General features: G+C 45.4%; 1 protein-coding gene across 1 annotated transcript; it reads right to left on the bottom strand.

Moving 5' to 3' along the window:
- Nucleotides 1-1,109: 1,109 nt before the first annotated feature.
- KCNK12 (potassium two pore domain channel subfamily K member 12) lies at nucleotides 1,110-21,022 on the bottom strand. Its single transcript, XM_068413892.1, has 2 exons — nucleotides 20,671-21,022; nucleotides 1,110-2,005 (listed from the first exon to the last, which is right to left on the bottom strand). The coding sequence occupies exons 1-2, from the start codon at nucleotides 21,020-21,022 to the stop codon at nucleotides 1,110-1,112; spliced, it is 1,248 nt and encodes a 415-aa protein (XP_068269993.1).
- Nucleotides 21,023-22,618: the final 1,596 nt, after the last annotated feature.

Raw genomic sequence — 22,618 nt, 5'->3', positions numbered from 1 at the left:
TGGGGGAGCTCCAAAGTAATGCTCGTCTGTATAACCTTCACAACCAGATTTGTGAGGAACAAGTATAGGGTTCTTCTGGGGGAGCTCCAAAGTAATGCTCGTCTGTATAACCTTCACAACCAGATTTGTGAGGAACAAGTATAGGGTTGGGGCCCTCAAAGAACTGCAAATAAATAATTTGCATGAATCTCTGCAACAATATTGCAGAAGTAAAAGATGCAAATTTAGGACAACAGAGAGCCTACATTCATTTTAGCTACTTATTTTCATGTAAAAGTAATGAAATAAGCATTGCAGTGGTGATGCAAACATTTGACACCAGAGGTGCATACTGGCTTCTCTTGCATTAAATGAAGTCAGTACCGAAGTTGACACTTGACTGTTTTCAGTAATTCAGCAGGTAGTAATAGTTTTGCACATTTTAACACGGTTCTTGATAATCCCCCGACTTTTAAGAGTTAGGTAGCAGGTAGTGTTTCAGACAAGACTGGCTAAAAACCAACATTTACAGTCAGGAGAATTCAGCCCATTTGATCCTCTACCACTGAAGTCAGTAGAATTATTCAAGTGAAGCACAGTCACCCTAAAGCTGGTGTAGCTGCAGTCACCTACGTGTATGTTATATACAGGCCTGCTATGAGGAACTGCTGAAGGGTATCGAGTACAAAGTTCAGGGCCAGATCCAGACTTCAGCAAATGGTGAGAGAGTGGTTTAGCCAAACCTTATCAACCCCAAGTTTGAATCTGGAGCCGAACTTGCCTGTTTTATGCATTTTTTAACCCGGAGTTTGGGTTCAGGCTATGTTCTGAAGAAGAACATGTTGGTTTTGACACCATCATAACCATGCACGCCATTCTTTTATAATTGCATCAGATTCTGACACCCAAGTCTCTTCCAAAAAACCTTTTGGGGAAAATTATAACATTACGGTAAAGATGTTACTGCATATTAGAGAAGACTTACAAAAGCCCCAGAAACTAAAATGCTGAATGCCCAATGAATACCAAGACTGTCTCTGAATTTAAAACTTTCCAGTAGTTTACAGTGATAATTCCACCCTAATCGCCATTTTATTTTTATTAAAGAAACAAAAGGAATTTCAAAAACTCTACCTAGAATCACTTGTTTCTGCCAAACGGTTGTTCATGATGGCTAGAGCACCCACCCCTGCAGAGAAACCATTTTGTCTCGTATTGATACAAACATTCCTCGGGTAGCCATTGGCTGTCTCGGACAACTGCTTTTGCAAAATGGCCAGGGAGACTTTATTTGATGCTGTGAGCTCCCTCATGGATATCAGCTCTCCAGAGAGCCTCCTCCCCTCGGTGTCGCTGTCGTACTGTCCATCAGTGTCCATTGAGATGTTATGTCGACGTAGGCGGGCTCCTGGGGTGATGGCATTGCGACGTCCGAGGCGGGTGCTTGATTTATGGCACTTTGGGCAACATCTGCATTCAAATTTTTTCAACACCCAGTTCAAAACCTGCTTGATTACGATTGAGATGACATTAAAAAGAGAGTATATGCAACATACTCCCATTAATATAAATATGAAGTTTCCGAATCTGTATAATCCCTGATTTTGGTATGCAGCGTTTTGGCTGCTTACCAAATCTCCAAAGCCGATGGTGCTGAAGGTGACAAAGCAATAGTACAAGGAGTCAACGTAGTTCCATCCTTCCACTGCTGTGTACATCGCGGAGGCGCAGCAGGAAAGGGTAATAGCAAAAATTCCCAAAATCAGCATTACGTGGTAAACAGACGGCTTCCACCCCACGAGGCTGCCCACTCCCGACATAGCTGGCCCCCTTCGGAAGTTGGGAGGTAGGAGACCACTTCTTCGCAGCTGTCTCTCATGGCATGCCTTCATGATAAACGCCAGGAGAGAGATAATGCGCTCCAAGAAGAGGTTGAAGAAAAGGATAGTCCCGGCACACCCAAAAAGGCCATACACTATGAGGAATACTTTTCCAGCCACGGTTGCTGGTGTGGTCATCCCGAAACCTAAGGTGTGGAGATAAACGAGTAACGTTAATGACATGTTTTTTCATGTGTAACCTCAGGATGTATGTAACTTAACAAAGGTCTCATCTCACTGGACAAAAGAAGGAGGGCTACCTCTAGGTCAGCTTAGGTCAACACAAAACTGAGTTTTGTAAAAAATGAAGGCACCAGAAAGCTCAACAAGATGACCAAAACTCAAGAGAGAGCAAAACATCCTCGCAGAGATGAAAGATGATATTAACAGAGAAACACCACTCTGTAAATGCAGGTGGAAGCATTCCTGAGCCCAAACCACCTTGAGATGAGACGAGGTAAAGAGGCCATTTCCCTGCTGCCACACATGTGAGGTGGCCTGATGGAAAGTTCAAGCTCTCTATTGACAATCTGTAACCCAGTGTAATGCTATTGTTATCGAGGGCTGATAATACCACTCCTGACGAGAAGATGGAAGGTTTCAGGTTGTATAACAGAAAAAAACCCAACCACCTCCCAAAGATTGAATATTGTTTTAAAAATAACAGCACTTTAAAGTCTTAACCAAATCCCAACTGTGACTAGCCCACCTGCTGTAATCACAGAGGAAGGAAAAGCCAAGGCCCCGTTTTAAGTCATCGGTGAGATACCCCCGCCGAAGAGCCGCCTGGCAGACTGGGAGCACTAGGGTCTTGCAGACTGATAATTACAGCAGGGAAAAACACTGCCACACAGTTAAACAGAAAAATCAGAGTATACAAACTCTGGAAAGATCCAGCAGCAATATTAATTCACCTCTTCCTTAAAAGAATTGTCTTTGACATTACTCATACACATAATTTTATATATAAGCAGTAATTCCTTGTAGCTATAGGTGCTTAAATAACAGCAAAAGTGATCTTAAATTTGCATGCAAATAAATACAGTAAGTTTGCTCCATCTTATTTGCTGATACCAGTTATTTCATGAAAAAGAATTACATATATTTCACATACTATCTCAGGAAGATTCTTCTGAAACTCAGCTCTGTAGGTATTGCCCTTGTTCTGCTATTCTTCCCTGTAAAAATATTCAGTGGTTCAGTCAAAAAGCATACTGATGGGACGAGGTGACTGCTCATGTCCCATGAATAAATAACCACATCTCATCTAAATTAATGGTTTGTGAAAAGTCCACATGATGAAATTTCTTTACCTTATTGTTCCATGAAAATGCTGAGCAAGTAACATATTCAGGGAGGTAAATATCAACATCAGACCATATCAAGGAAAGTTTGTGAAGAAAAAGGTGCTGCTTTTAGCATAGAACATAATGAAACAATGAAATCCAGTTTACTATCATGACACACCTTTACACAGCAACAGGAAAATATTCCCTATGCATAATGAGATTGCTGCTTGAAATCTATTGATTTATTTTTGTAATGACTGTATTTTTCTGGGCAATTTATTTGTACTAGCATTGTACTTCATTGATACAGAATTCTGCATTTGTTGATAAAAGAATGTAAATGCTCGTTCGTGACAAGTAAACTTGGAAATATCTTTTCAATGACATGTAGGTGCGAGAATAAAGAGGTGGTCCTACTTTCACACAGATTTGGTATGCCTGGAAACAGCTGTGTGACAGCAATTCGGACTGTACTGCATAATCAGTATCTTCACAGTAGAAACAGTCTTTTCTGTAAAAGACCATGAAAAACTTGCACAGTATTACCAGACAATAAAAAATTACCAAAGGGGTCATTAGATTCTGTTTTCTGGACCCACGGTCTCTCCATTTTGTCATGCTAAAAGACCACCTTTGAGCAGATCTCACAAAGCCTGCCTTGGGGTCCCAGGCTCAACATGGGGGAATGGGAAGCTCCTCTCAGCTCCTCCTCCTCTGGGGGGGGGTGAAGCTGTTATCTGGGTCAGGCCGGCCGCTTGCAGGAGCCTTCTCACTTGATGATGAATATCCACCAGTGTCTGGTCCCCAGATGAAGCCAGGGAGCCTGTTGCGGTTGCCAGCTAGGGATACCCGGCCAGCTCATTATGGAGAAGGCATCCGTTCGCCCATGCCTTGTCAGCAAAGCATTTAAACATGTGCTTCACAGCAAGCATGTGAACATCACCATCAAAATAAATGGGTTTATTGTCACACATATGGCTAGACACATTTATTAATTAAAAAAAAAAAAAAGAGATAGTGACAGTTTGGATCAAGTTGTAAATGCGCTGAAGCTTTTCAGTATTTTCTGGTAATCATTCATGAGAGGTGGCGAAGTTTCATATTTTTGATGCGGTTTGTTTAAGCAAGATTTTTCTGAAGCATCATGTTACAAAAATTCAGTATGTAGCTATACAAGGTGAAAGGACCCATCATGGCAACGAGAGTGCTAAGACTTACACAAAACAGGCACAAAGTAAGACCAGGCAGACAGAGTAACTTCAGGTCAACAGCTAGCAGATAGAAGTGCGCTTGTGTACTCTTCATACGGGGTCTTCCTTCGCTAGCTGTCTTTATCACTTCAGCACCACCTGGGCCATGAGGGGTCAGTCCCAGTGTGTTCTGTACAACACATCTGAGCTCAGCCCCTGCTCAAGGCTAAGTACATCATGACGCCTGAGTGAAATGAATTCATCCAGAACTGCCTGTGCTTCTGAGAGAGTACAAGGAAAGAAGCACAAGGATGCTTTGCATTCTTCATGGCCCTGACATATATTGTACAGGTACCTTGGGGTTGATTTTGTGTGGCTCAGACACAATATTTCAATCTCCTTCATGCTAATTGTGCCCCACTCTGACCCACCACTTCAGATACAAGCTCTATGGCAGCATTCATTTCAGCTGTTTGATACTTCTTCTCCCCAAACAAGTAGAATTAGTAGAGCTGAGTTGATAAAAACACTCAGATAACCCATCCTTCAGCAGCCTCTCATGGGTAAGTGCTGGCAATTAATGAGTCCCTCATCCTGACTTGCATGATAGGTTTTGTCATTATTATTCTGCTCATCTGGACTTTTAATTTACTTAAGCTGGTGATGGATTTAAGAGGTAGTGCAACTGGACAAACTTGCGAAGACTTATGTGCCTTGTGATATGTTTCCCATTGCTCTTCATTTCTTTTCTTTTACCCATTTTATTGTGGTTAAAAGAGATGGTTGGTGCCAGAACAAGAAGGAATAGTGGCTTTAGTACCTGTGAGCTCTTCTCTCAGGCCAATCGGTTTGGCGATTACCTTGTCTTACTATGTTTTGAGATTAAAGGGGTTGATAGTTTTCCCGTAAAGATATATTTAACCAGAGATGGAGGGAAGTGTTGGTCACACTGAAAACTGAATACAAGAAAGTCTTCCAGCCTTTACCACGGCACTGTGTGTCCCTGCTTCTTTCAGACAGGCCCTCAGCTCTTCTTTTAGAGGCATCCTGCCATGGGACTTGGCTCATACAGCAAGTCAGCACAACTGAGCAATCATTTTAAATCCCAGAGTGTGGATCATGAGAGTAGCATCACCTCTATCACCTCTTAATAATGAAGGTATATGTAAAGGAATCAAAAGAAACAAAAATTGTTGCATGTAACTTTTTAAACAACTGACTTCTCAGAAATAAACAAAAAAATCTTTAACCAGAATGCTGCTTCCAGAGGGAAAGAAGTTCTTGCAACATAAAGACTAAGCTCTTACAGGGCTGGTCCCCAAGAGATGTGGGTTACAGAACACAGGCAGATAAACTAAAAGCAACTAATTTTGTTTCGTGTCTGTTCCACACTTGCTTTAGTTCATGGTTTTCCATAGTCTTGGTTGGACTTTATTGACTAATGCATACATTGCATCAAGGAAGACATTATCATATTCTGAATTTTGAGACTAAAATTCCCTATTTGGATTCTGGTGCTCCCTTCAACCCCTTTTCCACCTGTTAGCATTTCATCATTATTGCCCCTGATAGAGTCATACCTGTATATTCCACAACTATGTCTAATTTATTCTATAGCTCCTTACCACCGAACATCCAGAAACAGTTGCCTTGGATACAGGGTCACAGCTCCGAGCCGACAAAACCGCCGCAGATGGAAACCTGCTGCATCCAGCGCTTTTACCCAAGGAGTGAGAATACGAGGCAGTTCTTCCACTTGGCTTTGCATTTCCAGACTACAAATTAAAAATTTACTTTCCTTTTAACATCTTTGTCAGCCTGCTTTATTAAAATACCCCCCTTTGGGCTCAAACAGTAAATTTTTTTAGAGCTTTTCCATTGCCAGAGCCTTTAATATCAAAGCTGCTGTACAATCACGTTCGATCTTATTTAGATTATTATCTGGAAACAGAGCTCCTCAACGGTAGTGGCCTGCCCAGCACTGGGTGCATTAAGACACTTTAAGTTACATCCATGCTAAGTCTGAAGACAGGAGATATCACTGCAGTTTTTAGGGCTGGTCTAACCTGTATCGTACACAAGCTTGCAGTCTTTGGTGACCCATGTACTGGAGCAGATATCCCAGGAAGAAAATATTGCGTGACTATGCAACTGAGGACTGACTCCCATAATCTATCATCCATCCATCGATCCATCTATCTACCTATCTATCTATACATCCTTGGTAATACATATACCACTTCAAGTTGAATAAGCAGGCTGTTTGTGGCATTTCCTAACTTTTTTATAATTTTAATAATATTCTTTTAACATGGACTTGTTCTCCCCAAAGCCTGCGGTAAATAGGTGGTCAGAGGTCCTGTAAATTTGCTTTGTGAACCAGGGTGGGCTAAACCAGGTCTTTTATTTCCCTAACTCCCATGACTGTTCAGTATATAAAAACATACATACATGCACCCAATCCACCAGAGACTGCGGGAAAAGATGCCCAGTCTATTTTGTGACCTGAAAGAGTACCATAATAAACTTGATGAATGTAGTTAAAAACCATTCAGATCACTGCTGTTGCTCCTTGCTACATCTCCACCGGTGGAATATTGGTCAAGTGTTTGAGACAACTGCTACTCAAAAGGAGCCATGCTGGCAGAACACAGGCAGGAGATGATTAATTGAACATTAAGGAGATTCAAGGAGCTGCAGGCAATTATTAAAGGCTTTCCACAGTACCAGTTTTATTCTATTTATACACAACTGTGATCAGGTTATTGGTTATCCGAAATGCTGCTACGCATAACATCAGCAAACACCAGAATCCATCACCCTCAGCATTTCTCTGCTGGTTGTGATTTAAACTGCAGCCTGAAAGGTCATTGCCACATTTTCATTCCTCTTTAAAGTACATTGTTTTTTAAGAGAGTTAATAGAATTGTCAGCCTAAAATAACCTAAGCTTCCTTGACCAAAAAAAAAGTGATTAAATTGGCAGCCATGACAATAAATAACTAAAAGGTAAAGCTAATAACTAGTTGTTAGTTACCAGGCATGTGAAGGGTATAAAAAGAGACTGAGGTACTAATATTTTTCTATAGAGGTGAATGACCAATACAAACCTAAAATTATGCCAAAAAGTGACTCCAGTGAGGATGAGAGACAGGGCTGGGCAGCAGTACCTTGTGCCCAGGGCTGGGAGGCAGCAGGGCAGCTCCATCAGGCCAGCTCCATCAGGCCAGGGATGCTGGGACTCCCCAGCTCCATCTGGCAACCTGTGATTTCTGCTCGTGGGCAAGGGGCTTGTGCTTCTACGGGCATCCCTGGAGAGCAGTGGGATGTTGTGAAGGGATGCCCCGCGAGGACGGGGCAGGAGGCACCTGCAGAGGGGAGAGGTGTGATGGAGAGGGCTCTGTAGGTAACCAGAGGTGCTGGTGACTGTGATCCTTGGGTTGAAGAGGGGACTTGGCTGCTCTGGAGAGGAAATTTTGGAGGGCAGAAGGTTGTGATGGATCTCCTGTGGTAGGAAGGGGACAGGGCAGCCAGCTGGGGGCTAAGAAGCTGCAAGGAAACCTCTGTCTCATGAAGTCCTCTGAGGATGGGAATATGAAGCCTGACCCCACATGCAGAGTACTTGCATGTGGAGGTGCTGCTGTGTGCAGCTGATAGCTGGCCACGTCAGCAGGCAGGTGAGGAGGGGACCCCATGTCCTACGGAGAAGGTGTCCTGGGTGAGAGAGCTGGAACAACATATAGCGTGAAGTACATGCCAGACCTGAGAGGAGTAAGGGTGATGTTTCTGAGAAGGCACCACGTTGTCAGAGGTCTAAAGCTTTAGGGGTACCCCCTCTAAGATCCCCCAGGAAAGGGGAGAGGAATAACCTCCTCAAAACCTGGCTGCTCGTGTACGTTTACCTTCTTCTCCTGGCAGCAGGTTTCCCAAGTGTGTTTTTCTATGCTGACACCTTCTAGTTGAGTTTCCAAGACAGATCTTCAATTTCTAGTGAGTACTCAGCAGGCACATTTATCAGCTCAAGTGGCCTGACTTTTGTAAATCTGAGAGATAAATGACCCTTCAAAAGAGAAACACTGGGGCTTCAGCTTCACCAACAGCAGCAGTACTCTTCTCTACTAATTTTCCAGAAGTAGACAAGCTTTTTTCCTGAGTTGTACTGCATGTTGCCCTTTCTGTGTACAGTGTGACAAGAAAGCACACACCAAAGACTAACCAAAAAAAACCCCACCCTTGCTCACTACTAAATGCCATTATTGTAAACACGTAGCCCAATAAATACAGAAGGAGGCTGATCATCTGGTCTGGCCAAGCTGCTTTGGCACAGAACCAAGGCAAGGAAGAATCCGAAGTGTCTCTAAATCAGTTTTACAGTTCCCTGGCTGGGGCTGGCTGCTCCTCTATGCACCTTGTACAAGCAAATGGGGAATGACTTGTGCCAAGCCACCAGCGTCAGTCACCAGCTATGCAGCAGCTCTGGCCTGAGGTCTTGCTTAGCAGCCCCCCTGAAAAGGGAACACATGGGGAGGGTCATGGGCTTGAGGCTGGAAATCATAGAATCACAGAATGGTTCTTTGCCAAGCTTATGTTTGGGTTTTCTGGTTAATCCTATTGCATCAGGACACAGTTTCTCATTAGGAACAGGGGGCCTCTCCTAAAAGGAGATGATGGAGAACAAAGTTCAGAGAAACATGAAAATCAGAGGAGTATGAATTCAAACTGCACACAGAAAAAGAAAGTCAGGACCTACAAGCTGGCATTATTCTTGCTCTCAACTGTAAAGGGCTGCGGCATGACAGTCTTCCTTAACTTCTCCATTAACATATTGTTCATAAATAAACTTTCTTCCAGTGCTTCAGGTTTTATTGCTCTCATAAATAATACAGTCATCTTCTTTGCTAAACTCTTGGGGCCAGACTCTGGTTTACAGTCATAAAAATCCAGACTGAAACTATTTTCTTCATTTTATGCTACCTTTCTTGGGCAAATCTTAAGCAGGATGATACTAAACCCCCTCTTGTTTTGTCAGTTACTCTGCCCCTTGGCACAGCTGGGGTGCTCTAATAGCTTGTTAAAACGGGAAGAATATGAGTTAGTGTTAGCTAAATCAGCACTAAACCACCTCACAAAGGAAAACTTCCAGAAAAAGGGGATGAAAGCAGGATGCACTTTCTCTTGGTTGCATCCTACCTCCTTCTGAATTGACCTAAGCTAGTCCAGAGCTGCTTCTCGTGGCTGTCTCCACACCCGATGATCAGAGAGTTCTATCTTTGGTTTGTTTTCTTTCCTTATCCTAATAGCTGGGTGAAAACCATTTTGCTATAATCTTTTCTGAAATGGTGGTGGTGTTAATAATGGAAAAATACAGCCCACAAGCTCCTCGGTTGTTTAAGTTATATTACTGTGGAAAAACACTTCCTTGCACTAGAGGCTAATGGTCTTTAAAATCCTGCCTTAAGAGCCAGGGGGGCCTTATCAAACCCTTGCTCACATTTGAGGTTGTGTGCAGAAGCATCTGCCTTGGCTTACTGCACTGCCGAACCTCAGCTAAAAACTGAGGTTTCCAAGACCCTATCAGACAGAGGAAAATTCTCTGAATTTAGAGTAACTATTTTCAAAAATCTGCAGAAAACAAAAGCACGATAACCAAGAAATAAGCGAAGTCTGTCTCGGTAACCAGGGATATACATGAAGGCATACCTCACGGACCCCAAGAGTGGCCAGTTCCTTCTCTCTCTTGAGATATGTCCAATATCTGAAGCCATACACTGCCACCTTCTCTGACCTTCCGACATTCCAGGTGAACATTGTTTCAAAAGTTGATTTCTCTTGCAATCTTAATTTTTCATCCTTTAAAGCTGCTTCCAGTCTTATTTTCCTATGTTTTTCAGAGTGTTTTTTGTGTGGATAATTGTGTATCTAAGCAACCCCCTAACAAGAAAAAGCTTATGCCCTGTCATTTCAAATGGAGTGTTTCAAACATTCACATTCACACCTGCTTCTGCTGTTTACTGAAACTTTCAGTCGCATTTCAGATGCCTGAGTAGAGCCAAGGTTGTGCAAAATTTTTTTTCTGAACTGCAAGGAAAAAAGAATAATGGCATCCAAATTTTGTTATATTCTTGAGACATTATGGGCTTCAAAAGAATACTTGCACGTGTACTGCCACTCCAGTGCCAACACATCTCATGATACTTCTCCTTTCAGGCTAAAAACCAGCATTATCTGAATTTCACAAGTGATCTTGGGTGCATGTCATATTTCCCCACATGAGAAAAGTTTGATAAAACAAGATGTCGCTCCTGGGCTTTCTAAGCCTTGCAGATGGGAAAGGCTGTCAAATGTTTAAATCACTGGCTTCTCTTTTGACTGGATAAAATGATAGACTTGCAGCATTTTTTTTCTGCCATTGGTGTTTGTGCAGGTATTCAGAGAACATCTGTTTCTTGATAGCTGTCCTCAGTTTTTCTGCTTTACAAAGAGTCAGCCTATAAAGACAGAACTGTAGGACAAAGAGGACCCAAACATACAGGGTAACATCTTTTCCATTGTTTGGCCATTTTTTAGCTGAATTTCTGTGCAAACTTCTACGGTTATGACTTAATGAAAAAAACCTGACCAATCTACCTCAACTTTTTAATGGTTTAAATATGCCTTCCTGAGTCCCTTATTTCAAAAAGTTCCAGCTGAAAGAAAAGAAGCAAATTCTTAGGTATCTTTTAGCTCAGGCAGCTCTTCTAATTCATTCACGAAGGCGCAGAGACCTAATTTTAAGTAACTGTAATAGAAATATAGGGTGACAGGCCTGCTGACTAACCAGTTATTTCTCATTTTCTATTTCTGCATTTAACTCTTCATTCCTTAGTACACATTTCCCTTGACTACTTTTAAATGTAATGATACTGAACAACTTTGCCACTTTATCAAGATCATTTTGAGCTTTTGATTTTATCTGAGATTTTCCTGGTCCTTGCAGCTCTGCCAGTAGCAGTTTTTGTAAATGGACAAACCATTTTATCACACAAGTTTTTACCCTACTCCCCATTAAAATCACCGTTGGGACTGAAGATCTTTACACCGCAGTCACTTCCACCATCAAAGGCTTAAAGCAGACTCAACTCCATACACATTGAGTGCGAGTGACAATGTATTTTTTATTTATCCTCATGAGGTAAATATATTGCTTGCACAATATTTGATCTAAGCAAAGAGATGACAGAATATTCAACAATGAATAACCAAAAGGATTCTATCCAGTTTTCTTTTAATTGAAATTTACTGGATTAGTTTCTCACCCAGTTCTCAGGTGGGCAAATTTCTCCTAATTGCTGTTTCTGCCTTGATTAAATTTGCCTGCCTAAGACTTGAGAATGAATGTGAACATTTGGCCCATCATTTCTAAAGGGGAAGAAGCTGCAATGGTACAAGCTCAGAAAGTTTAAAGTTCATTGAGGAATCAATGTGGGGCTATATTTGTTATCAAGGTATTATCACTTTTTTCATCAATGAGTAAGGAGCACTTACTATGGATTTTTAAACACGAGCAATAGCAGTGCCTCACCCATATAAGTAATCCCACACATTAACATCAAACCATTCAATTTCTTATCTTACTGCACTCCAAACCTTTAATTACTTGAAAAGGTTGCTAATGCTTTGCCTCATCTCATGTAATTAGATTTAATTTTCATTCTGCTTCTCTTGGTTTGATTCACGAGGGATTGCATTGAAACCTTTCGATGTCTACAGCTAGGTGTGCCACCCGTTGCCATCAATAGACCCCCTGAGCTCAGAGATGTATTACTTACAGTAACGACATGCACCAGTAAGTGCTGGCAACATCAGACCTACGTTTGTTTGATAACCCATGTGTGCCAATACAATGAGTAAGGTGGGATTTCCTAAAGCTCTGTAGACTGGTCTACAATTGACTTCAGCAGAAGCAGGCTATTGAGGAGATATAAAATTAAACATATTTGATTTGTCTGGATTGCTATGCAATTGCCGCTAGGTTATAATTCTGTTACTTAAGTGTTTCTATTCACAAAAGCTTTTACTATCACTTCTAAGATTTATTGCGCTCAGGAGGACTTTCATGTTTCAAATGTTCACCAGCATGAAACCTAATCTTTGTCCTTACCTACCTTCTCCCAAAATGCACTCAGATACGCACTTGGCGCTAACATACTATGAAAACTCTCTCTTTTGATAAAGGTAAGCAAGGCTCCTACGGATCATGGGTACAGGCTATATTTCCAATAATATCAGGCTGTCTTCATACTAAAAATTGCAGATTAAATGTTCCATGTTGGTTTTCTGTTGCTCTAACCCTGATGCTATGATGGCAAGAAGTAAAACTCTCATTGACTTCAACAGCTGCAAAGATGAGATAATACTGCATTCATTAAAATAAAGAAATGACATGGTATTTTCCAGCACAACACCAGGAGTGGATATTGTTACATGAAGTTAATAGCCAACAAATCTATCCTATAACTGTTTTCCTCTTCTCTCCATGATGAAGAGCAATTAAAGTTTGCAGAAAAGCAAGACAGTGTGCTTCCAAAGATGATCCATCAGTAAAAGTGAGAAAAAAATTGTGAAGTGTATATGATCTGCGTCAAACTGAAGACAATCGGAGAAGGAAGAAAGACTTAGACTGAAAAAAGAAATGAGGGTCACTAGCAGGATTAACACTAGAGAAGAGGGACAGGTGTGATTAGGAGCAGAAAGAAACGGTAAAGCTTCGCTTTTTACTTTTTTGGTAGTTATTAACTTGAAAGACTGCAAAGACGTGAAACAAATATTCAACATTTAATCAAGCAAACAAATCACTAGCAGAGGAGGGCAAGGTAATTGGGAGGGAGGCAGCAAAAATTAAGCATGCCTGGGAAAGGCAGGTGACTGGGGAGTGCTAGATAAGCTGTAAGAGAAAGAAAGGAGGAATATTCCCTGGAGAGCAAAGGGGGACGGCAGAGGCTAGGGACCGGTCGGGCTCCATGGGAACACAGCCCGTAGGATTTCAGGTAGGATTTGGAATTAAGGGCCCACAGCAAACAGGGCATCTGATAAGCCCAGTAATTATGATCCCTCACTGCTATTACAGGCGCGATAACTGGTTTACGGGGAGGTTGCTTAGTAATACAGGCTGACTGGCTGGAGCCATGCGTGCCACCTCCACGGATGGAGAGCTGTCAAACTGGTATTTTGGCCCACCAACATTTGGTTTGCAATCACATCTCCAGGCTCTTGTAAATGCACAGGGAACCAAAATACAGGGATTTGCTGCCCAGCAGGAATATCACTGAAGACCAAAGTGAATGTCGTGCTAAGCGGGAGGTACGTACCCACTAAGTAGACATTGCTCCTTCAATTACCTGAGCTATAGGGAGCCTGAAGGCTGCAAAAATGGAGAATCCTTGACTACAAACTCCAGTTTGTCTTTGTTTCTAACCTGAACCAGCACACAGTAAGTCAATATAAAACTCCCCCTGAGTTCTGAGATGCAGGTATCTCATGTGATGCCATGCAAATTCTTTATTCCCTGATGTTACAGACAGGTTTTGTTTTTCGGGTGACTGCTCTGAGATGCTGTGGTGCTTGACATTCAGTTCGGAGATCCCAGGGTACAGCGCTCCAGCTGAGCACCCCAAAGTCCAGACCCACAGCGAAAAGAAGTGCAGTTTGGTCATCCCCTGGCTTAACATCTCCATCTGTAAAATAACAACAGATCTCCGTTGTACTGATGTTAGTGTTCTGAAACACAGGGATTCATAGATAGGGTTTACTATTTATGAAACCTCTGAAACTCTTAGATTAAGTAATCTGAGCTGATGTACTCTGTAGAAATCACTCAGTTTAGATGACTGAAGCACAGCAATAGCTTCATGGTCTGGGTCTGGCATAACCCTACAGGGGCAGGTAAACCCTAGGCAGTAATGAGACTGATTAAAATAGTATTTTCAGAAATTTTTTTTTCTTTTAAAAGGGGCTTTATTTAAAGTACTGAGGGTCCCCCCCCACATCTTCTAGAAAAATAAACCAACAAATTTAGGATCAAAATTATTTCATCGCAAAATTATTTCCCCCCTTCAGCGGGGACACCTCAAGTTACCCGCGTAATTACATGGATGTACTCCAAGTCAAGCTTCCTGTTGTTGCTCTCAACTACAAGAAGGCAAGCTGTGATTTAGACTACTTTCCTGCTCAGAGCACCCAGCCTGTGCCCACGCATTTAGGAAATTCCCTTCAGCGGTACCCAAAGAACTTAATACTCCCATGAAGCTACAGCAAGTAGAAAAAACATGGCTATGGCGCCAGGTCTTCATCTGAGGAAAATCACTGTAGGATCACTTCTCTCCACAGAAATATGCTGACCATTGACTTGCTGAGCTCTGAGCCTCTTGCTCTCCGTTCTTTATCGAGACTACCAGGGTGAGAAAATAGCTTTCAGATATCCACCGGCACATTGATCAAAACATCACATGCACTTAAGGAATCATATCTGGCTTCTGCAGACCAAGCTGAAACACACTCTTGCGCTGGCTGCATATGAGCTGGCAAAGACAAATAACCTGACACTGCAGCTTAATAATGCTGCTTGCTCTCTCAGCTGCTTTCTCCCTTGGTTTTTGTTTGACTTCAAGAAGGTCAACTCTGGAGGCAACTGCCCCCTAACTTGAACCCTCTGCAAAAGCTGCCTGTACAAGTCTCAGGTAACTGCAGAGCCCTGAGAAAACTCAACACTGATGCTCATCAGGTGCACACTCTGGTTCGATGCCTTTTGGTTTGTGTTGGCCGTATAGACAGTGAAATTGCATTCACAGAGAGAGTCAGAACCTTCCCCAGCTGCAGCTCAAATTCATATCCTGAAATATATCAAAGAAGAAGACAGGGTAAATATATTTTCTTCTTAAAGCCTTCAGACCAACTTGGTTATTTGTTCAATTTCTTGCCAAATTACCATGTGAAGTGCCTGCTCTTGGGTGGGCTCCCTCCCTGGCTCCTTGCAGTGCAGTCCAACATCTGACCATGCACTTGCTGAGCTGTCTGACTGCCTTTTGCACATCGTTTCCATTGAATTATCGCCTTCAGCACATCTGGACCTCCAGATTTTCTCAAAAGACTACAACACAGAGCCAGAGGAGATTTTAGAAGTAAGTGGTTATGGTATCTAGGTTGTGGAGCACAAGCAGAAATGATGTGCCAGGTATGCTGGGTCCCTACAGAGCACTCAGAGAGAAGGGGGTCTAACCCAGCCCACATCCTAAGCAAGGAGAATCATAGAACCACAGAATGTTAGGAGTTGGAAGGGACCTCTGGAGATCATCGAGTCCAACCCCCCTGCCAGAGCAGGACCAATCTAGGGCAGGTTACACAGGAATGCACCCAGACAAGACAGGTCTTGAAAGTCTCCAGAGAAGGAGACTCCACAACCTCTCTGGGGAGACTGTTCCAGTGCTCTGTAACCCTTACAGTAAAGAAGTTCTTCCTCATGTTAAGGTTGAACTTCCTGTGCTCTAGCTTGCATCCGTTGCCCCCTGTCCTACTGCAGGGCACAAGTGAAAAGAGGTTGCGCCTTTCCTCTTGACACCCAGCCCTCATATATTTATATACATTAATCAGATCCTCTCTCAGTCTTCTCTTCTCCAGAGTAAAAAGCCCCAGGTCTCTCAACCTTTCCTCATAAGGCAGGTGTTCCAGTCCCTTAACCATCCTCATAGCTCTCCGTTGGACTCTCTCCAGTAGATCTCTGTCCCTCTTGAACGGGGGAGCCCAGAACTGAACGCAATACTCCAGGTGAGGACTCACCAGGGTAGAGTAGAGGGGGAGGAGGACCTCCCTCGATCTGCTGGACACACTCTTCTTAATGCACCCCAGGATACCATTGGCCGTCTTGGCCATAAGGGCACATTGCTGTCCCATGGATAACTTGTTGCCCACCAGGAGAGCTCAGCTGCCAGGAGCTAGTTAGCTGGTATATATAATACCGAACATTATGTCGCTCATTATGTGGCCTCTCTTTGTGTGGGTTCAAAGCCTATCTCACCCCAGGGCTGTGCCTTATCTCTTTGAAACAACAGCAGCGAAGTGCATGCCCCATCCCTTTGGGTGGAGCTGTTAGTCCACACCAATATTGAGTCATTTAACAGGATACCTCAGGGATAAGGAAAGGACGAATAGTCCCGCTCACACCTATACACCGTGCCCTAAACACCTGTAACCCTCACACAGCTGCACAGAGGGAAGATCTTTGAATGATTTCTTCCCTTCTCAAAGCATCTATAACCTACACATGCCCCATCCCAAAACAACCCATCCACAGTAAGGGTTCTTTTTAAAAATATTGAAAAATCGGTTTTATGTATTGGACTACTTCTTTTGACCTCATTTTTTAGTTCCTGGTATGGATTTCTATAAAGCAATTGTATCACTTGATTTTCCAAAGGATTTTGAAATGGGTACTTACACATAAGCTTAAAATTCAAGTTCAGTAATAAGTCGATATCTCAATATGTTTTAATATGTAGATACCTAACATTTATTCTAACACTTAAGAGAGGAAAAAAGTCTGGATACAGAGTCTAGGCTCATGGATTGAGTGAGAAACCCAGAGCTTCAGGCATCCCAGAGCTGCCTTATGCACTAGGCAGAATGCATCTGTGCTACTAGAATATGGGGAAAGCTATGACTGATGATGCTGTACCTGCAACATTTCACCAGGAAGAAAACTGGTCTGAGTTATGTTTTGCTTTCAGTCTTTAACAAAGTGCTGGGAACTATTTGTGATTTGTATTTGGGGAAGGAAGGAAAAAAAACTCTCAATTGAAAAACAATGTCTACTGCCAGTTAGACTAATGAATCAAGACTAAATTTTACCTAGCTGCTCCTTAAAGAAATTAGTACTAAAATAACAATAAATGCCGATGAGAAAATACCTTTTGAAGTGCAAAGTAATGACTGAATAAATGGTGTAGACTGACAGCAAGCAATCAGAAAATAGACCGAAGAATTTTCTTACGTAGCTCTGAAAATCGAGATGTGTCTAATGAAAAATAGACTCAACAGTCCATTGTTCAACCACAAACAATGCAGTAATAAAAAAATGAATGCCCAGAGTGCTATCAAGAGGGTGTTTTATGGACAGTAAGCCACTCACTTAGTGGGCTATTCTGAAAAACACTTTAAGATTAGACTTAACATTTCATTTTAACTCTCTCTCCCATTTCTTAAAGACCCCACTAACATGTTTCACACCCAGAGGATTTGATTGCGTCCCTGTGTAACTAGGGAAGATGCAGAACTGCAGCCAGGGAAGTACAGGAGGCAAAGCACCTAACGAAGGGGAACTGCTTGGCTCTGCAAAGGCACTGCTCAAGGAGGGTGCATGGGGCAGTTTTCTCCAAGCCCGACTGTGTCTAACCCTTGTGTTCACAGAAGGATGAAGAATTGGAGTCTCCCTCCTTCTGTTCAGCTTACACAAACCCCAGGAAAACTTGCAGCCCTGTCCTTGGGTGACTGTATTTCGATGCCTACGTATGAAAGATTTAGTAGTTTCATTAAAACCAGCGAGAGCAGAGTGCAGACTTGAAAAGACCCAGCGAGTTTTCTGTAAGTTAGAATCCTCTACAGTTAAGAGGCTGAGTAACCTGTGGGTGATTTACCCTTGACAGACATGGCATCTACTTGCTGTTTGTTAAGCAGTGAGTAAGAAAGCTTACCGATGCGTGGCTAAGATAGGAGTGTGTTTAGCTGGGGTAACAAAGTTGCTTTGACACATGTAACTGATGAAGTTGTTGAGGAAGGCAGGCTGTTTTGACTCTAGATGTCTGGTAGTTCTTGGCGAGGTTGAGAAAAGATGGCATTCTCCTTGTCAATGAACTGTGACACGAAGGCAAGTGAAATTGCTCTGAACCAGGATAATACTGTGTTTGAGCTGACAGTGGCATCAAAGGTACTCCAGGTAGGTAGGTACAGAAATGAGCTGGCTGGGAGGGAACAAAGGGACCACAAAAGAATGGCTCTGGAACTGCTCCCCCAGGTGACATTCTGATGTCTACCATTTGGTTTCTCCCACGTTGCGACTGTGAGCAAGAAAGCCTTCTGCACGTTTCATTATGAGTACGGCTTTTGGGTTTTAGTGGGACAACTAGTTAATTCACTGGGGTTTTTTGGCTTTTGCTGGGGAAACAGCCACCAATAATAACTGAACACAACTGTGTGGTGGAAGAAACCTTGTTGAAGCTGCTGAGCTCACCGAGGGCTTTGCCTCTCTACAAGCTGCAGTAGTTTGAAGAGGCGAGTGAGAAGCGCTGAGGTAGGGGCAGCAGCTCCTCTTCTGCAGGAGCTGTATATGTCGCTGGTAAAAGCTCTGACGGGATGGAGTGCAACAGCCTCGGGATGCTGATACTCCAGGAGACACTTATTGCCACGGCCATGCAGCTTGGCACCACCTCTGCCATGGCCTCTGCTGTGCCCGAAGGCACAACCCAGCTTCGCTTTGAGCCACCTTCTGCTTCATCTCCTCACTCAGAGCAAAACCTTGCTCTACAGCAGGCTCGCTGAACTCACACTAAGTGCTCTAAGTAATCCAGAAGTACTAGCAGGTAGTAGGCCAAGAGAAGGTACAACTCAGGGGAACACTTGGCAGAATCTGGTTGTAGCTCGAGATAAACAATCTTCAGCCTCCATCTCGCATGTGAGAGATGTAGGCATTATTGGCCATAAAGAGAGAGCAGTGCCCTAGGTTGCAGTACAGGAATATGAGAAACACAATTCTTGGTTCAGCCATTTACACCTGTCAAGACTGCCAAAAAACCCTGCTGAGCTTCTCATTCCCTCTGCCCGGGAACAAATGACTGCAGACAGGGCGAGGAAGCGGAGATGCAAACAAATGCTTGCAAAGGAAAAGGAAACATTTAACATTACAATAACCACTGAGAGGAGAAGCCAGGGTTGGAGGAGAAGTGAATGGATCTGCGTTTACACATCTCCTGAAGCTTTCTCTGTTTGCAGGTGTAAGGAAAGAGTGGGTTTGTTAATATAGTGACTTTTTTCCCCATCCATTCAGATCAGTCATAATGATCTCTTAAAAATATACGTTCTTGTGATGAAGAAGGCCTAACGTTTAATTAAAACGGTGTATTAATGACTGGACTATTGAATGTACTTGAAGAGGAAAAGTTAACTGAATTATTCAATGCAAAAAGTAACAATACTTGACAACATTGCTGTAGTCACCATGATGACTCTATTATAGAGATTAGTCACTATTGATAAAACATTTTCCGAATCTAATGAATGTAGTGCAATAATGAGCTGTGCGTCTCTTCCTCTCCGAGAAAGGAAAGCATGACTTTTATGCTCAGAGGCCCCAAGACAATTGGCTTGTTACAAAACTTAAAAAACAGCAGGGAGAGAAAATCGGTAAGATCGTGTGTCCGCAGGGACAGGATTTCTCAAGCAATACTCTGAGTTGCATATAGCCACAGCTTTGCTTCAAGTAAGTCGCCCCGCATGACTGTTCTTAATGGTGCTTTTAGAGTAAAGAATTTGAGATAAGAAATGGCAATTTTAGAGTAAAAAAAATTCCTCCCGCCAAAACTCACCATTTGCTCATAAAGTGCCGCTCCTCCTAAACACCCATCAGATGCGAATAACTGCAGTCACCTGTAGCCAGTGATGTACCGAGAATGTATATTACAGACATACGGCTCCGCGGAGCTTGTGCCTTTATTCTCATACGCATCTTAACTTTGCCAGCGGTTAAAACCAGCACCGAGTTCAGCGGTCAGGCACTGCGAAAGCCTGGCTACCGCTCAGCACCTCCGGCAGCCCGGCTGCCTATCAGCCCCCGCGCCGCCTCTCCCGGTAACGAGCGATTCGACCCTCAGGCGCATCCCGCCGCGGGCCGGGGAGCGGGCAGGGCTGCTCGGGGGGGCGACCAGCCCCGCTCGCTCCTTCGGACTGGCTGAAGCCCAACCAAGCAACGGCACAGCCGGTAGCGAAAGTTTGCTGGGGAGGGACGGGGCTCCCGCCGCGGCCGGCCCGGGGCACCGGCTGTCGTCACGGCCAGCGGTCCTGCGGCCCCCGCGGGAGCCGGAGCGCTGCGGAGCGCAGCGCGGCGCCGGTCCCCGGCTCCCTGCACCGGGACCCCCCGGGGAGAGAGAGGACAGGGACCCGGCACCCCCCCCGGCTGCAAGGGCCCCGGTTGCCATAGCAACGCAGTGGCGCCTCTCCCCAAACTTTGGTCGCTATAACGACCACTCCGGGGCCGCGGCCGCGGCATCCCCCGGGCAGGCCCCCGCCGCGGGGCCGTCGGGGCGGCGCTCACCTATGGTGGAGACGACGGTGCCCACGAAGTAGAAGGCGCCGGGGAAGTCCCAGCGGGGCCTCAAGGCGTCGACGCGGATGCCCGCGGCCATGGCCGCCTCGTAGCTCCGCAGGAAGGCGCGCAGCTCCGGCAGGCTGATGTTGAAGATGCGGCTGAAGTTGTGGAGGGTCCGGTTCCAGCGGAGCTGCGCCGCCGCCTCCGACGGGCTCTCGAGGGCCGAGAAGACGGTGGCGCCGGCGCTCAGGTACGCCGCGATGAGGGCGGCCAGCAGCAGGAACCGCCCGTTGTCCTCGTTGAGGGGCGCCAGGCGCCGCCGGCGGCAGGAGCCCGCCGCCCCCCGCGGGGGCATCATCCGGTGCGCGGCGCGGCGGGCGCGGCGGGCGGCGGGCGGCCCCCGGCGGGGGGCGCGGGCATGGGGCGGCGCGGCGCGGAGCCCGGCGCGGCGGCGGCTTCGCTGCAGGGGCCGCGGCTCTGAGTCATCCCCCGGCGGGGCTGCCCGCTCGGCTGGCGGCGGCGCCCCGGGGCCGCCGGCCTCGCCCGCCTGCCCTCAGCCCGACGCCCCGCGCCCCCGGGGCCGTGGGCTGCTGCGGCGCAGCCTCGCCGGCGCGCCCCGGCCGGCTGGCTCTGGCCATGCGGGGCGGCGGCGGCGGCGGCCCCGGCCCCGCCGCGGGGGAGACGGCCGCGGGGAGGCGGAGGCGGAGGCTCCGCGCGGCGCCCGGTCGACGGCGGGCGGAGGGCGGGAGCGTGCGGCGCGGCCCCCGGGGAACCGCATCCCCGGCGGGAAAGCTCCCCCGGCCCCGCTGCTGCCGCCGCCCGCCCGGGCCGGGACGCCGCCGCCGCCGGTGCCGCGCCCCCGGGGTGCCGCCGAGCCCGGCCAGGAGGAGGGACGGGGCGGGGCGGCCGTGCCCTGCCTTGCCCTGCCTTGCCCTGCTTTACCCTGCTTTGCGCTACCTTCCCTCGCCCTGCCCTGCCTTGCCCTGCTCGGCGCTCCCCGGGTCTCCGCTCCCCACTGTGGCACCGGACGGTGGCGGCCCGCCGGGCACGGCCGGGGACGGGGGGACACGGCAAACGCGGCTGCCCCCTCGTCATGTGTGCGATGCGCCTTGCCGCTGTGGAGGTTTTTTTTAGCTTTAAAACCTTTTCTCTATGCCCGGTGCCAAGAGAGGTGGTTTTGAGGGAGCTGGTGGTGGTCGGTGGAGCACTAATTAATTAATTTCAGCCATTTGTAGGTGCACGAATCGTTTCTGATCTGACTCCAGTTTCTGGGCTGCACAAAGTTAGACCCAAGAAAATGATACATTTCGTTTTCGGTGCCAAATGCCCATTCAATCTTAGCTAGTGTCTGAAGGGTGGGTTTTTTTTGCTAAGCCGGTGGGTTCTTTCTTTGCTGTTTGGCTTTGAACAAACACTGTATCCTTTCTTATCCATTAGGCTGCAGTAAGAACTGCAGTCCTTTTCTGAGAGACTTGTAGTATATAATAACATTCATATCTTTTTTTTTTTTTTAAAAAAAAAAGAGAATTCACACCAATAAATTATTGCAAAGAGGATGGGAGTGATGCCAGTCCTGCAAACGTGTGTGCAGGGGATGATAACACGTGTAGGGAAGATCTGGGTTTGGAAGAGGAAATACTCCCGGCAATTTGCGGCTGCCAATGTCAGTCTCACCTGAATGTTTTTTTTTTTTAACCTGGGGTTTATGTTTTTTGTACAGGAAAATCCTTGCAGCCTCTAGGCAGCTGCTTGATGCCTTTTAGCAAATGCACTTAGGACTTCGTAGCTGATCTTCACACATTTATTTCTTATTTTGGATCTGGGAGATTTTGCTCTGCCCTGAGATTTCATGTTGCTGGCAGTTATCTTCTGGCCACATTTGTAATGGGAGGATTTCCTCCCTTCCTAACTGGCTATTCATACTTGCCAGGTGAAGAAAATGGCTTGGGTTTGC

Source organism: Nyctibius grandis, chromosome 1, assembly GCF_013368605.1.
Source record: "Nyctibius grandis isolate bNycGra1 chromosome 1, bNycGra1.pri, whole genome shotgun sequence".
In the NCBI taxonomy this organism is placed as follows: domain Eukaryota; kingdom Metazoa; phylum Chordata; class Aves; order Nyctibiiformes; family Nyctibiidae; genus Nyctibius; species Nyctibius grandis.
This window is presented reverse-complemented; position numbering and strand designations above follow the sequence as displayed.

Coding starts and splice junctions, on each gene's coding strand:
- KCNK12 (XM_068413892.1), bottom strand. CDS start 21,022: ATGATGCCCCCGCGGGGGGCGGCGGGCTCCTGCCGCCGGCGGCGCCTG. Junction 2,006..20,670: donor CACCGTCGTCTCCACCATAG/GTGAGCGCCGCC, acceptor TCCACACCTTAG/GTTTCGGGATGACCACACCA.